We start from the raw sequence: 15,477 nt of genomic DNA, 5'->3' as shown, positions 1-15,477 counted from the left end.
AGAATTTACAACTATGTAAATTATGGCAAAATAAATGGACGAAGTAAAAAAGAGATAACTACAGCAGGAGAGAAGTCATAAGTGAAAGAGTAATGGCAGGTATATAGTTGCCAACAAAAAATGTGTAGAAAACTTAACTACAATAAATGAAATGAACTTGATAACAAGGTATTATGGTTTTTATTTTTCAGATATTGGATAAATGACTAAAAAATTAATTATTGAACTTAATTATTATTGGAAATTGTATAAGTTCCAAATTGAATAATTATGTATTCAAGCTCTACTACTCTTGACCAAATTTTTGACAATTCTTTTACTTTCCCATCTATATAGCAGCTATAGCTGAAAGGAAAATATGGTGATCATCAAAATTAGGTATATCCGGTTTTAACCAAATCTTGACGAATTGCCCATAAGGATCCCAGAAAACCGAAAAAATGGCATCAAAATGTTGACAAAATGCGCATACGTATGTACACATTTATGTATGCTGGTGTGTAAATCGCCTTATATCTCCAGAACTACTTGACTGATTTTTACCAAACTTGGCTATAATATTTCTATAGTAGGGATGGGCATTGATGCTATTAAATTTTCAATTCAAAGGGTCACTGGGTGGGGGATACAGGGGGAAAATTAAACTGTCTCCAGAGTTTGCATAATTATGGTTACATATTTTTTTTATAATTTTGTGAATATTAATAAACAACTTCTGTAAAAAAAAAAATTTTACTAAATTTCACCCCCACTCCTAAAAATTTCTTTAATTTCTCATTCTGCATTATATAGAATGAGTTAAGATTATAGTTTTTTTTTTTTAATAATTTATATTTTTATGTTGAGTGTCTGTATTCATTTTTAAGTTTTTATCAATATTTAATAAAATAATGATACACAGACAACCTTGGATTATACTCAGCAGTACGATATATTTAGTTTCCCTGCACTTCCATTCATATTTGTATCAAGTGTACTTCTTTCACCTTGTGTTTCTTATAAATAACCTAGGGGGCAGCATTTTTTGTAGTCAATTCATACTAAAAAACATTCATGAAAAACAAACTTTTTCAATGCTTCTTTAAATTTTAACTTTTTGCAAGTCAGAGCCAAATTAACGATAGTGAAATGGTACGAAATTAATGAAACTACCAGTTTATGGTAGCTGCCAAACCAATTACCATAATCTATATGATACCATAACATAAATGTACTAATTTCATGTTTTAAATAAAAATGTAATAAGAAAACATTTTAAAATTATAATTTAGACCACTATGAACTGAATCTATTTAGGTGAATTATTGCTTCAGTATGCAATATTACTCAGTGATACAGACTAGCTGGACCGAAGGTGTAACCATATCGGAGGTATCTGTTGAGAGCCATACTAAGAGATGATTCCTGAAAGAGAGCAGCAGCTCTTTCAGTAGTTGTCAAGGGCATGGGTCAGGAGGTCTTGAACGGCCATATCAACAATGGCCTTTGGATTGCTTTCCATTGCAATGGAAAACTACAGCTGTTTTTTTTCCAAGAAAATGTAGCTCTGCATTTTCATGTAGCAGAGATGGAGGCAGGCGCCTTCCTTGACAAAATATTTCAAATAGCCTACCAATAGAATCATTGTAATCAGGATAAAATAAAAAGCTAAGCCGACAATGATTCTTAACACCTATATGCCTACAAGTGCCCACAATGATGATGATGATGATGAGGTAGAGTGTGTATGCAAAGAAATTGATGAAGCAATTAAACACATAAAAGGAGATGAAAATTTAATAACAGTTGGGAGATTGGAATGCAAGCATTGGAAAAGGCAAAGAAGGAAATATTGTAAGTGAATACAGGCTGGGCAAAGGGAATGAAAGAGGGTTTCAACTTATTGAGTTTTGCATGAAGCATAATTTAGTAATTGCCAATACCCAGTTTAAAAATCATATTCAAAAAATATACACATGGAAAATGCCAAGCGATACTGCAAGGTATCAGATAGATTACATCATGGTTAAGCTAAGATTTAGAAATCAACTTGACTGCAAAGCACATCCAGGATCAGACACTGATAGTGACCATAATTTAGTGATAATGAAATGTAGATTGGGGTTTAAAAACCTAACAAAAAATGTCAGATGAATCGGTGCAATTTAGAGAAACTCGAAGAGAAGGTAACGAAGGTTTTTGAGGAGGACATCACAAGAAGTCTGCATACAAAAGAGAGGGTAGAAAATATAGAAGAAGAATGGGAGAATGTTAAAAAGGAAATTCTTAAATCAGCAAAAGCGATCTTAGGCGGAACTAAAAGAACTGGTAGAAAACCTTGGATATCACAAGGTATTGCAGCTGATGGATAAACGTAGAAAGTATAAGAATGCTAGTGATGAAGATGGTAAAAGGAATTATTGACAATTAAGAAATACGATAAAGAGGAAGTGCAAATTAGCGAAAGAAAAGTGTTCAGAAGTGGAAAGAGAGATTATCATCGGTAAAATAGACGTGGCATACAGGAAAGTTAAGGAGAATTTTGTGGTACATAAGTTAAAATCTAAAAATGTGTTAAATAAAGATAGTAAACGGATTTATAATATGAAAGAAACGGTTGATAGGTGGGTGGAATATATTGAAAAGTATACAGAAGAAATGAATTAGAAACCGGTGTTGTAGAAGAAGAAGAGTAAATCAAAGAGGATGAAAAGGGAGGTACAATACTGAGATATGAATTTGATAGAGCATTAAAGAATTTGAATGGCAGGAAGGCTCCTGGGATAGACAGGATACCTGCAGAATTACGGCACAGACTTCCAATATTATTGTCATGATACAAAAGAAAGCAGGAGCAAACAATTTGAAGAATACAGAAGAATTAGCTTAACTACTCATATATAAAAAAATCTTAACTAGAATTCTATACAGAAGAATTGAGAGGAGAGTGGAAAAAGACCAATTTGTTTTCAGGAAAAGTATAAGGACAAGGTAAGTAATTTTAGCGCTCAGATTAATAGTATAAGTAAGGTTAAAAAAAAACAACCAACATAGACAGCATTTTAGACTTAAAAAAGGCATTTTGTCAACCTTGATTGGAATAAAATGTTCAGCATTTTAAAAAGTTTAGGGTTCAAGTATAGAGATAGAACAACTGCCAACATTTACAGGAACCAAACTGCAACAATAATAATTGAAGAGCATAAGAAAGAAGCAGTGATAAAAAAGGGAGTCTGACAAGGATGTCCCCTATCCTTGTTACTTTTTAATCTTTACATAGAACTAGCAGTTAATGATGTTAATGAACAATTTAGATCAGGAGACACAGTGCAAGGTGAAAAGATAAAGATGCTATAATTTGCTGATGATATAGTGATTCTAGCCGACAGTAAAAATGATTTAGAAGAAACAATGAATGGCATGGACAAAGTCCTTTGCAAGAACTACCATATGAAACTAAATAAGAACAAAATGAAAGTAATGAAATGTAGTAGAAATAAAGTAGATGGACCACTGAATATAAAAATAGGAGGAGAAAAGATTATGGAGGTAGAGGAATTTTGTTATTAGTAAGTAGAATTATTACAGATGGCCAATGCCAGAGTAATATAAAATGCCAAATAGCACGAGTAAAACGAGCTTTCAGTCAGAAATATACTTTTCTTACATCAAACATTAATTTATACATCAGGAAAGCATTTTTGAAAGCATATGTTTGGAGCACAGCTTTACACAGAAGTGAAAATTACATGATTGGAGTACCTCAGAAGAAAAGATTAGAAGCTTTTGAAATTTGGTGCTATAGGAGAATGTTAAAAATCAGATGGATGGATAAAATGATAAATGAAGAGGTGTTGCAGCAAATTGATGAAGAAAGAAGCATTTGGAAAAATAAAGCTAAAAGAAGAGACAGACTTATAGGCCACATCTTAAGGCATCCTGGAATAGTCGTTTTGATAATGGAGGGACAGGTAGATGGGAAAAACTGTGCAGGCAGCCAAAGTTAGCAATATGTCAAATAAATTGTTAGGGATGTAGGATGTAGGGGTAAAATGAAATGAAACAACTGTCACTAGACTGACTGGTTGATTAATTTATTTATTTCACCTAGCAAAGTTCAGACACAAAAACCCACTCTTCCAGGACACTAACTACTAATACATATGCATACCATTACAGTAACAAACAGATTATATATATATATATATATATATATATATATGTAAATACATCAGTAGCTAGCAATACTGTAGTGTTACAATATCAATCTCCATAATACAGAATATTCTCTTCCATTAATATAGAATATCAGTCTCTTGAGAGGAATGTTTTTTCATTACTCAACTCAATACTTTGTCAAATGAGTAAGAGCCTATTATAATTGATTTGCCACTTTTAAATTATCAATCCTTTTAAAATATAACTTTCCACTAATTTACTTAATGAAATTAAAAAATTATCTTTCTCAAAACCATCAGCAAATATTATTTTTGTCAATGATTTTTCAATAATATTAATTAAATAAAAACCTACATTTTTTAAGTTTAATACTAAGTTTTTTATGGATCTTCTGATATTTATTTTTAGAAAAGCTACAAAAAATACTAAATACTTTTATATAATCAATAAAAATTTATTTCTTACATGCATTTAAAAAAAATAAAATTATAATATTTATATATATTCATCAAGCCTTACTTTTCACCAAATTTTGATAATTCTTTTTTAATTTTGGGGGAAGGTTTCTTTTTATCTCATTTAATATTTTACTACTTAATCAAAGTAGAAGCTTTTTAAATGAAAAACTACATCATTATGTAGATGATTTTAAGATTTTTTTTGAAATCATTGTTTAGTTGAATTGTTATTAGCAAAATGGAAAGGTTTAGTTAACGGTAGAAATTTGAGCAAAATTATTTTTTTTGTCCATAGTTTGCTCAACTTATTATATGTATGTTAGACTGCTCATTCATTTAATTTTCTATTCAAATATTATCAATTCAGAAGTTCAATTAGGTTGTCAAAAATATCCTTTTATACTATTATTAAAAGCAAAAAATTAGCTTCTTATAGATACATAACCATCAGTTTTAAAATAAAAGATTTCACTAAAAAAAATAATACTTTTTTTCAGCCCTTCTTCAAAGTAAAGCATTTAGAAATTTGTTCCTAATTAAATGAAACTACCAATTTCAACAATGTAGCATCTATTAAAAATTATTTGGCAACTACCATAAACTGGTAGTTTCATTAATCTGACACCATTTCAGTATTGTTAATTTGGCACAGGCTTCAAAAAGTTAAAATTTAAAGGAACATTGAAAAAATTAGCCTTTTAAAAGATTTTTAATATGAATTGCCTGCAAAACTTGAAAAAAAATAAAAAAATTGTGTTCTACGAAATCCAAGGAGATTTTTTACAGTAGAAATTTGACTGCCTATTTTAAATAACAAAAACTTAGTAACATAAATGATTACTTCACACATCACTAGGACCAATTTACATAACTCACAACAGGAAAAATAAAGAAATAATTAGACTCCAAAGCAGTTTTAACAGATGTTCAAATAGAAAAATAAGCTTAGATAAACTAAGCTTAGTTTTACGCAAACAACTAGCAACTGTTCCAACTATCCCAGACAGTAAATTGCAAAGTTGCATAATTAAATAATATAATCCATTCACAATCACATCAATTACATATAAACAAACAATAAGCAATAGACTGAAAGCCTTTTTTAATTTTTTGTGTGAAAAGATGTCTAAAAAAATCTACATACACACGCACGCACGCGCATATTTTGAATGATATATATGTAGATACCAAAAGTCTGATGTGCATACAACAGGACTTACTCGTACGCCTAATAAATTACATACACATTTTTTTCAAATGAAAAGAACATAAAATTTTATTTCATTAATAACTTCTGACTATTTTTTGGTTATCGTACAATTAGAGGTTAATACTCGTAATTAATACAAAAGCAATATATTTAAATAATTTATACATTTAAAAAAAGGTTAAAAAGAGGGCTAATATGAAGTCTGATTTGTCTTCCCCCGAAATATTCAAATATTTCATTAAAATTTTATTTGGCTATAACTCTAAAACCGATGAAAATAAGTACAACTTATTATATATCGTTGAAAAGCTCTCAAAGAGGACTTATTACTGCATTTAAGAAAAAGTAAAAAATTTTAAAAAATTGGATTTCGGGATTTATTGGACACTTTTGGGTCTAGTTTATTACAATCAAAAAAGGAGGTGCACAACCAGATGTTAACAATTGTAATAAATCCAAAATTTCCACATACTATAGCTAATCGTTTTTGAGTTATGTGAGGTTTTGATTTATGCGTACGTTTAGACGTCGCGCCGAAAACTAGTGAAAATGCATTCAGGGAAGGTAAAATGGATATTTCCGTTGAAATATCCATAAATAAAACATCCACAATATTTCTTTTACTTCGTACAAAGAAGTAAAAATACTTCCTTTACTTCGTATAAAGAAGTAAAAAAGTAGACAGTTTTGTAGTACGGACATTATCATAATTTCAATTTTCTATGCTTAATAGTTGTAAAGTTGACGTGCATTATAAAAATCTGTTATTTGAGGAATTTGTGTACGTATGTAAAAGTTAAAATTATTCTCCAAAGATTTATTCTGTAACAAATATCTTTTTAAAAAAAAGAACTTAGATACACCTCGAATAATTATATAATAATCTAATCGAAAAAATTAAAAATAATAATCATGATCTTTTTCATTACCAAAGCAGCTTTTTTTTATGAAATCTAATTCTAAACTATTTGATTGAATAAAATTATATCTTTACTCATTGTTGTAAAATCATGGAAATAAATAAAAAATTGATATATAAATATAATATAAACAAATACATAGGCGAAAACAAGCAAAATCAGCAGTTTTTGTCATTCTAAATTTAAAATTTTGTTTTCTTTCTAACAAACAAATTTTTTGTCTAATTTTTTTTCTAATAAAAATTGTTTTGAAATTCTCTAAATAAAATTTTTTTTTAACAAAAATAATTTTAATAATTTCATCAAAATTATGAAGTTATTTAAATTAATAACCCTACATACTGCAGGATTTGAATTTCCTCCGACAGAAATAATTCAGAATGGTAGAACGATATTAAAACGAAACGGGTCAATGATAGCTGATACACTGCGTAACATCCAACGTAAAGCAAATTTTGGATTCAGCAATAGCTGAACTCAAAATACGCTTTAATTTCCAAAAAAATTAAATCATATATTGGAAAATAGTCTTCCAATACGGACTTGATTTGAACTAATCACGCCCAGTCCATTTAACATAAATCCAGTCCAGTCCAGTCCAATTAAAAATAATAATAATGATCTGTTTAATAACCAAAGCAGCTTTTTTATAAAATCTCATTCTAAAATATTTGATTGAATAAAATTATATCTTTACTCGTTGTTGTAAAACCATGGAAACAAATAAAAAATTGATATATAAATATAATATAAACAGAAATATATAGACGAAAACAAGTAAAATTAGTAGTTTTTTCTTTCTAAATTAAATTTTTTTTTCTTTTTAAATTAAAATCTTTTTTCTTTCTAAATTAAATTTTTTTTCTAAATTTTAATTCTAAATTAAAAAAAAATTAATTCTCTTAATTATTTTATTCTTTAAATAATTTCCTATATACTGGTATATACTAAATAATCATTAATAACCCTATATACTGCAGGATTTGAATTTTCTCCGACAAAAACAATTCAAGATGGTAGAACGATATTAAAACGAAACGGGTCATTGATAGTAAGATGTTACGCTGTGTTAGAGGTAATCTAACATGCGCTTTAATTTAAAAAAAAAATTAAATCGTTAATTGGAAAATAGTATTCCAATACGGACTTTATTTGAATTAACCAAGTGGAGTCAAGTAAAACAGTATGTACTGAAGCTGTTGATGTGCCTTTACGTTTTTCTATAAGACATTTCGGATCCTTACTACAAGTTTTATTAAAGTTAATATGATTATTTGGTCAACGAGATGAAAATTTTAAGAGCAAAGAAGGAACACGCCATCAAAGCGATATATCAATTGATTTACTTGGATTTCAACCCCTAGACAATATGTCACCCGGATTTTCAAGCGACCTGATATAGTGCCATTCAGCATTTGAGGTCTCTTTGAATTTCAGTAATTCTGTTACTAATAAATACCTTCCAAGCAGATGGATGACCACGAATCTAGGACAACGCTATTGTTGAATACAAATCTATTTCTTTATTTGTTAGCGAGAAATTAAAAAATAAGAGAATTTCAAAAAAAATTTGGAATTCCAATTAAACCCTTGAAACTCGGAATTTGAAAAATCTACAAATTGGTTTTTAGATATTCATCATTCCGTTAAAACCTAGCTCACACAGTGATAGACACTCACAGTTCACAATTCATTAATTAAAGTTTGTGTTTCAATCGGTAAATCTTCACACTACATATATATATATAATTAAAATTATACATATAACTTTTTTCGAGATGAAATGAAACATGAGTAAAAATTTAATAGCGATAGATAAGGTAGTTTTTTGTTTATCCGGAACAAAAAAAAGCCTCTTCCTCTTTATATAATGGTATAAATCATTATATTTGTAAATTTTATCTTCATTAAGCGTTCCTTCTTATGAATAATCGAAAAAACTCCTCTAATCCGCGTTATTTGCAATAGATATCGACTCTAAATCATACTTTTTATTTATCTTTAAGTATGTAATTAACTAAATGGACGATAAAATCATACAAAATCTCATGGTGATTTAAGGATTAAAAAAAGAAAAAACAACATGGAAACAAATAACTGGGTTAGTACCGAGCTAATGAGTAACGAAACTGATTGTTATTTTTTAATTATTATTTATTGTACATTTTTTTACAATCAGAGGTTAATAATTATTAATAAATCGATATATTTAAATTAAAAAAAAGGAGCTGAAGTGGGATTCAAACCGACGTGCCTTCCCCTTGTGAGACAAATTAAATAAAATTTAATTTGGCTATAACTGAAACCAGTGAAAATAAGTACCATTTATGAAATATCATTAAAAAGCTCTCAATGAGAGTTTATTACTGCAGTTAAGAAAAAGTTCAAAATACAAATGTTTTGATTTTTGGATATTTTTTGTCAAGTCGATTGCGATCAAAAGGGGAGGTGCAAAACATCAAAATTTCAACATCCTACGGCTAATCATTTTTGAGTCATGCGAGATAAATACGTATGAACAGACGTCACACTAAAACTAGTCAAAATGGATTCAGGGATGGTCAAAATGGATATTTCCGTTGAAATCTGAAAACCGAAATTTTTTGGGATCACAATACTTCCTTTACTTCGTACGAGGATGTAAAAATTGAAATTTATAAATAACAGTTTATTATTTTAATTGGTTCCAAATTATTAATAAAAAAAAAAAAAAATCATTAATAAATCAATGTAATTAAATTTTTAAAAAAGTTGAAAAAAATGTTCACTAGTGCTAAGGAGGGATAAAAAAAAATTCAACCTTAAATTTAAAAAAACTTCAAATTTACTCAATAAAATGGTTGCATGTGAAAAACGTTTCACACGTTTAGCATACGACAAGCCCCATCTTACAAATCTAGCAAAATTATGGTCATCCCTTGCCGTAAGGGTTGGTTTTATCAAAAATTGTTTCAGACAAGTTTTAGGTAATGTTTAGAGGACTTCAAACCACTTTAAAGAGGACGACGACTTTAAACAGATTCGATAATGTGCCTATTAAGGTAGGTATGATTTTTTTTTTGGTCTTCAAACCCCTTTTTTCCACCCCCTGGGCGAAATGTGGGTTATATCAAAAAAGTTTAGTTAGTAAAGTTTTAAACCCTTATCCAAATAATCGTAGGGATTTTTAACGAATTCGATATTTTACTTAATAAAAAAGTTATAGCATTTTTTTTCAAAAAAGCCCATTTCCACCCCCATGGTCCGATTTTGGCCGTTAACGAACTCGACCAAGATTTTTATGAGTTATTTTTAAGAAACAATTTGAAAGTGATTGGCGTAAAATTACGGCAGTTATCATATCCACAAGAAAGTAAAAAAAAAAATATATATATATATATATATATATATATATATAAACTTTTGAGCTGATGGTGGTTTTGGGGTCTGGAGGAAGCGAAACGCGAAGATATGTCGAAATTTTTCCGAAGCCGAAATATCACGGTACTTATTACAATAGGTAGCTTTCTTATGAAATCTACCCAAAAGGACTTAGTGGGCAGTATGCAATATTCTAAACTCAAAATGCTAATATAATATAATTCTATACCAGAGAGCAGACTAAACTAAAAAAAATATGTGATTAGAAAAACATAGCTTATTATGTTGTGCTAGTGAATTTTATACAGACGTCTGATAAAATGGAGTTTATAAAATCATAACATTTTGAGAACAAGAAGGTTAAAATAAAATAAGTACAAAATTTTCACAAAATCAAGCTATGAAAAATAAGAAAATTCAAGGCAAAATCTAGCACCAAAAGATATAAAAAAGGGATACATTAAATAAAGAAGCTAAGTCTATTTTTATTGCCTTTTAGTTAATTTGAAGAAGAAGCAATAAATGAAGGGAAAAGAAATCAATATAATGGTTAGATAGGACAAAATAAAAATTCCCTGAAGGCAATGTTCCTTCAGCAGAAACAAAGAATAAATAGGTAACAACAAATATTATATGCAAATTCTAACAAAATCCAATTAAAAAAGAAAAAGGTAATGAAATAAATGTGACAGATAACAGAACAATCTATCAAGCAGTATTAATATTTATGTAAAATGTTCAAGTTTTATTTATTTGTTTCATATGGTTTTTTTTAATAATTTTTTTTTGTGAGATCCTATTTAATTTCAGAGATTTTTTTTAATAGAATCGACAGTTTGTAATATTATTAAGTAGGCATACGTATTTAGTTGGAAGTGAAGATGCTCTCTTCTATTGTATAGTGTGTTTTTGTTACTTTGAGCCATAGTAAATAGTGTGTGAGTTGAGTGCCACAGTAAATAGTTATTTGTAACCGATCTCCATTTATTCTGAGTTTTAAGACATGCTAGCAGTTTGGACAGTTTTCGGTTGTTAAAATTTTAGATGGAACATGTGGTTTTTCTATTACACTGCTGGAGATACAAGTTTAAGGTTATCAAAGTAATGTGGTGTTTTATTATTATTATCTTTTTTTTTACTTAAAGCTGACTTCTTTTATTTCAATGATGTCAGAAGAAAATAAAATTGAAAAACTTATACGGGAAGAAAATTACATGACTTAATGTATTATTGTGTAGAGTGTGATTGTTTCAAGTTGTTACGGAACCTTTGTGAAGCCTGACACTTGAAGAGCTGATTATCAGAAAAAACTGGATGAATGGAACAAAGCAAATTGAAGGCTAGATATGGATATAACTAATAGATTGGATCGGTATACTACTTATTCTGATACACATAAGTAAATGGAAAGTGCCAAGCATGATGTCCAAAAGTTGATGCTACTGGGTACTAGTATATGATGGAGTATATGATGTACCATCTACTAATAATAGTAGATGGTACTGGTATATTAGAGTTGATGGAACTTGCATATAAGCAGTTGATGGAAAGAAATGGATTGAAAGATTTTTTGAAAATGTTTGGTATTGTCCAGAAGGATCTTGCAATTTATCTTCTGTTTGCAAGGCGTTCAGAAAGGAACTGATCACAAAATTAAAGATTATTGATAAACATGGATATTTTCCAAGAATGGCATGACTTAACCGTAGCTTTCCCCAATAAGGAAAATCAACTGTACCACTTAGCTGTCAAGATTATTTCTCCTTCTACTAAGAAGCCTTCCTTGTGCTGTCTTGGGAAAACCTAGCTTTTTGAAAGAATGGCATGAAAAATTGGAGCATCAATATATGAGACGTGTACAATCATTCATTTCTGAAGAACCATGGAATTGAAGTTCAATGTGACAGTGAATTCTGTGAGTTCTGGGAAAGAATGATATAATGTTATTTGGCAGAAGAGTTAAAAGGCCTTCAGCTGGTGAACTGATGTATGTTGTGGAGGTAAATGACATTTACAATCACATATATTATTTAGTTCTTAATGATGACAATAAAAGTTTCAGAACAATTTACATTTTAAGGAGAAAAGATGAAGTGAAGGAAAAATTGCCTTATTTTATTGAAATGGTGAAGCCTGAAGCTGGATTTACTGAAAGAGCTTCGCACTGACAGTGGCAAGACATTTTATAATACATTTTTTCACAAATGCAATCAAGAAATGTCTCAAGCATTGTATGATAGCAACTTATATTCTACAATGTGGAGTAGCTGGGAGAGAAAACAGAATCATTTGTGAGATGGCAAGATTCTGGTTGCATTCTGCACCCCATTTACCCAAATCACTCTGTAGTGAAGCAGTTCTTTCTGCTACAATAAAATTAAATACAACAGAACCAACGAAAATGAAAAGAAAGGCCCATATTGAGCTGTTTCTCAAAAGGGAAATGAATATCAATCATCTAAGAATCTTTAGAACTGAATGTTTTTCTTGGATTCCAAACCAGAGAAAATGAAAATTTGATGCAAAATCATTAAAGGGTTATATGCTTGGACATGTAATCTATTTTCCAGATATTTATTATTTTTGAAGCAAAAAGTTATTATCTGGAGGAATGTTAAGTTCAAATGGAAACACTACAAGAACCTATAACTCATAATTTTTCTTACATACTTCGTGAAGACCTAACTGAAAGATCTAAGGAACCAGAAGATGAGATGGAGGAACAGACAAAAATTTGATTCTGATTCAGAAATTACAGAAAATAATGAAGATAAATACAATTTTAGCAACTGAGCACAAATAAAGAAACCTTCCAGGTATCAGGAAGAATCATATTTGTTTCTTCTCCATGAAATATCTTCAAATTGTCAAGATGCTATATACACGGTGACAGAGCTTATAAACGGAAGGAAGCGACAGGATAAGAAAATAAATTCTCGTCAGAATCAAACATGGTAGCTAGAGGAGAAGCCTCCAGATTGTCAAGCGGTAGATAACAAATGGATGAATGCTATCAAGCCTGATTCAAACAACTACATCATTAAGTTTACAACAAGACAAGTTGCTAAGAGCTAAAATCAACATCCAGGGACTGATAATTTTGACACTTTAAGCTGAGTTTCTCGCTTAGAGACAGTCAGGGCACTTTTAGCTTACTCACTGCAAAATGGATGGGATGTAGAGCAGATTGAAGTGAAACAGACTGCTTTCCTCAACAGACAACCAAACAAGAATATGCACATGCGATGACAATATCAAGGATATCAGGATGGAACACAAAAAATATGCTAACAACTTAAAAGCTTCAAAGTGTTGGTATAAGTGTCTTAACAGACTTCTTACAGCAGTGTGGTCTAGAAGAAAGCAAGGCAGATCCTTGCATGTACAATACATGAGCTGAAGGTTTGACCCTCACTTTCTGCTGTGTCTAATGTATTAGTCTGTTGTGTTGACTTTTTATATACAAATGTGTCATTTTACTAGTAATTGGATGATGTTATTTGGTTAGATAGTACAACAAACCCTGCTTGCCTGTCCTGCACAAACCAGCTGACAATTTGGTTGACAAAGATAAGGGGCAACTCTTCATTCACTTAGTGTAACTTGGTAAAAAAGAATAGTGGTGGTTTTTTACATTGATGATGGTTTTATTATTGGTCCTTCTTTGAAGATCATGAGCCTTATCACAAAGTTAATAATGACAAACAATAATATTATGACCAGAAAACCATTCATTATGTAGCCAAATAATGAAATTGTTATAAGGCAGTACAATTACAGATCATGAATAATTTATGTTAAATATATTACAAAAAGGGCAGCTTCCATATAAAGAAAGGAGTTTTCTAACAATTAATACATTTGAATTTAAAAATTAAAAATGGCAATTATATTGGACTGATATTATACACTATATACTGATATTATATTATATGGACTGCAATTATATTGGAATGGATACTGTGACTTTTCATTGTTATGTGACAAAGGATAACAAAAAAAAAAGATAAATCACACAGGCTTATGAATGAGAAAAAGAATTATAAACATGCTTGTATGAGGCATACCACACTAAGTAACACCCACTTAATAACAGTGAAACAATATCAAAACTAGGAAGGAAAAAGGTACAATTTCTTTTATTGTAAATGTGTTACAGGTATGTGCTGAAAATGAAATTGAAAAAATGTACATTTTATGATGAATAAGAAAGAAATTTAGATAAATCTTCTAATACAAAGAATGGGTTGGTAATCTGGTACTAGTAAGATCAAAAACTGTAATGAAAGACAAAGGTCAAAATACACTAAGCAAACAGCTGTTGATGTAGGATCTTGGAAATGCTATAAATAACACTTTGAATAATTGAAAGATTGGCATAAAACATAAATGAAAGGTTAAGTGCATCAAAACAATATAATTAATGAAAGAATGGTACATTTGTAATCGTAAGATGATAAATTATAGAGTATGAATTAAAACTTCAAATGAAAACAAATTATACCTCACTAATAAATAATTCTAATAAATAAAAATCTATCGGACTTATTTTTATCAAAATCCTATTGACTAAAAAAAAAATATAAAGGTTCCCGTGGAGGGGTGGGTGAAGTATTTCTTATACATGTAAAGCAACATCCATAGTTTACAATTTGAAAATGGATATGTAAATTATATCCTGCTATATAACGATATTAACTATCAAATACAAAACTTTTTCACAGCATTACAAACTCTAAAAACTACGATTATCGAAAAAAAATTGCAGTTAAAAAAATAAAAATACAACTGCACAAACACACGGAAATGCAATAATTTTACTCCATCTAATCCCCGAAAAGACTGTATGTGCTTGGATTAATTTATAAATTATTTTAAATTAAACAACAGAGTCTTTAATAAAATATTTTGAAAATACACAAACACCAAAAAAGGTATACAATCCTATAGTTTGCTTCATAAAACCCACGTAAAGAACATGATTCAACATGAAAAACTATCGTAATAGGAATTACTTCAGTTTGCATGTTTAAAATAATACAACACAGTAAACCACAATTAATTTTACTTATAAAAAAATACATATACCTGATAAATGAAATATTATTAAATAGCTACCTAAACATAACAAAAAAATAATTTCTTAAAGAGCACTCGTACCTGAGAAATTATCTGGTTCAAGACCAGAACTTAAATCTAAGCCACATATCACAAAATAGTCTGCAAATCTGTTACTAGAGCCAGTAATTTTCATTTTATTTGTTTCCATCACTATTAATTTTCCACTAATTTCACGACACTTTTGTCGACCACCAAATAACGAAAAACAAACTCCATTTTACACCTGTTCAGAACGAAACTCAGCTGGCAT

General features: G+C 29.5%; 1 protein-coding gene across 3 annotated transcripts in view; it reads right to left on the bottom strand.

Moving 5' to 3' along the window:
* The window catches only part of pns (DENN domain containing pinstripe), a 113,479-nt gene extending 98,002 nt beyond the window's left edge, over positions 1-15,477 (bottom strand). For all 3 annotated transcript variants that reach the window (XM_075358529.1, XM_075358527.1, XM_075358530.1), the window contains exon 1: positions 15,267-15,477. In XM_075358529.1, the coding sequence (XP_075214644.1) occupies positions 15,267-15,375 (109 nt within the window). In that variant the 5' untranslated portion in view covers positions 15,376-15,477. The remainder of the gene's footprint in view (positions 1-15,266) is intronic.

The sequence above is a fragment of the Lycorma delicatula genome, chromosome 2 (assembly GCF_047948215.1).
Source record: "Lycorma delicatula isolate Av1 chromosome 2, ASM4794821v1, whole genome shotgun sequence".
Lineage (NCBI taxonomy): Eukaryota > Metazoa > Arthropoda > Insecta > Hemiptera > Fulgoridae > Lycorma > Lycorma delicatula.
Note: the sequence above shows the minus strand (reverse complement) of the source record. Positions and strands in the feature narration are given on the sequence as shown.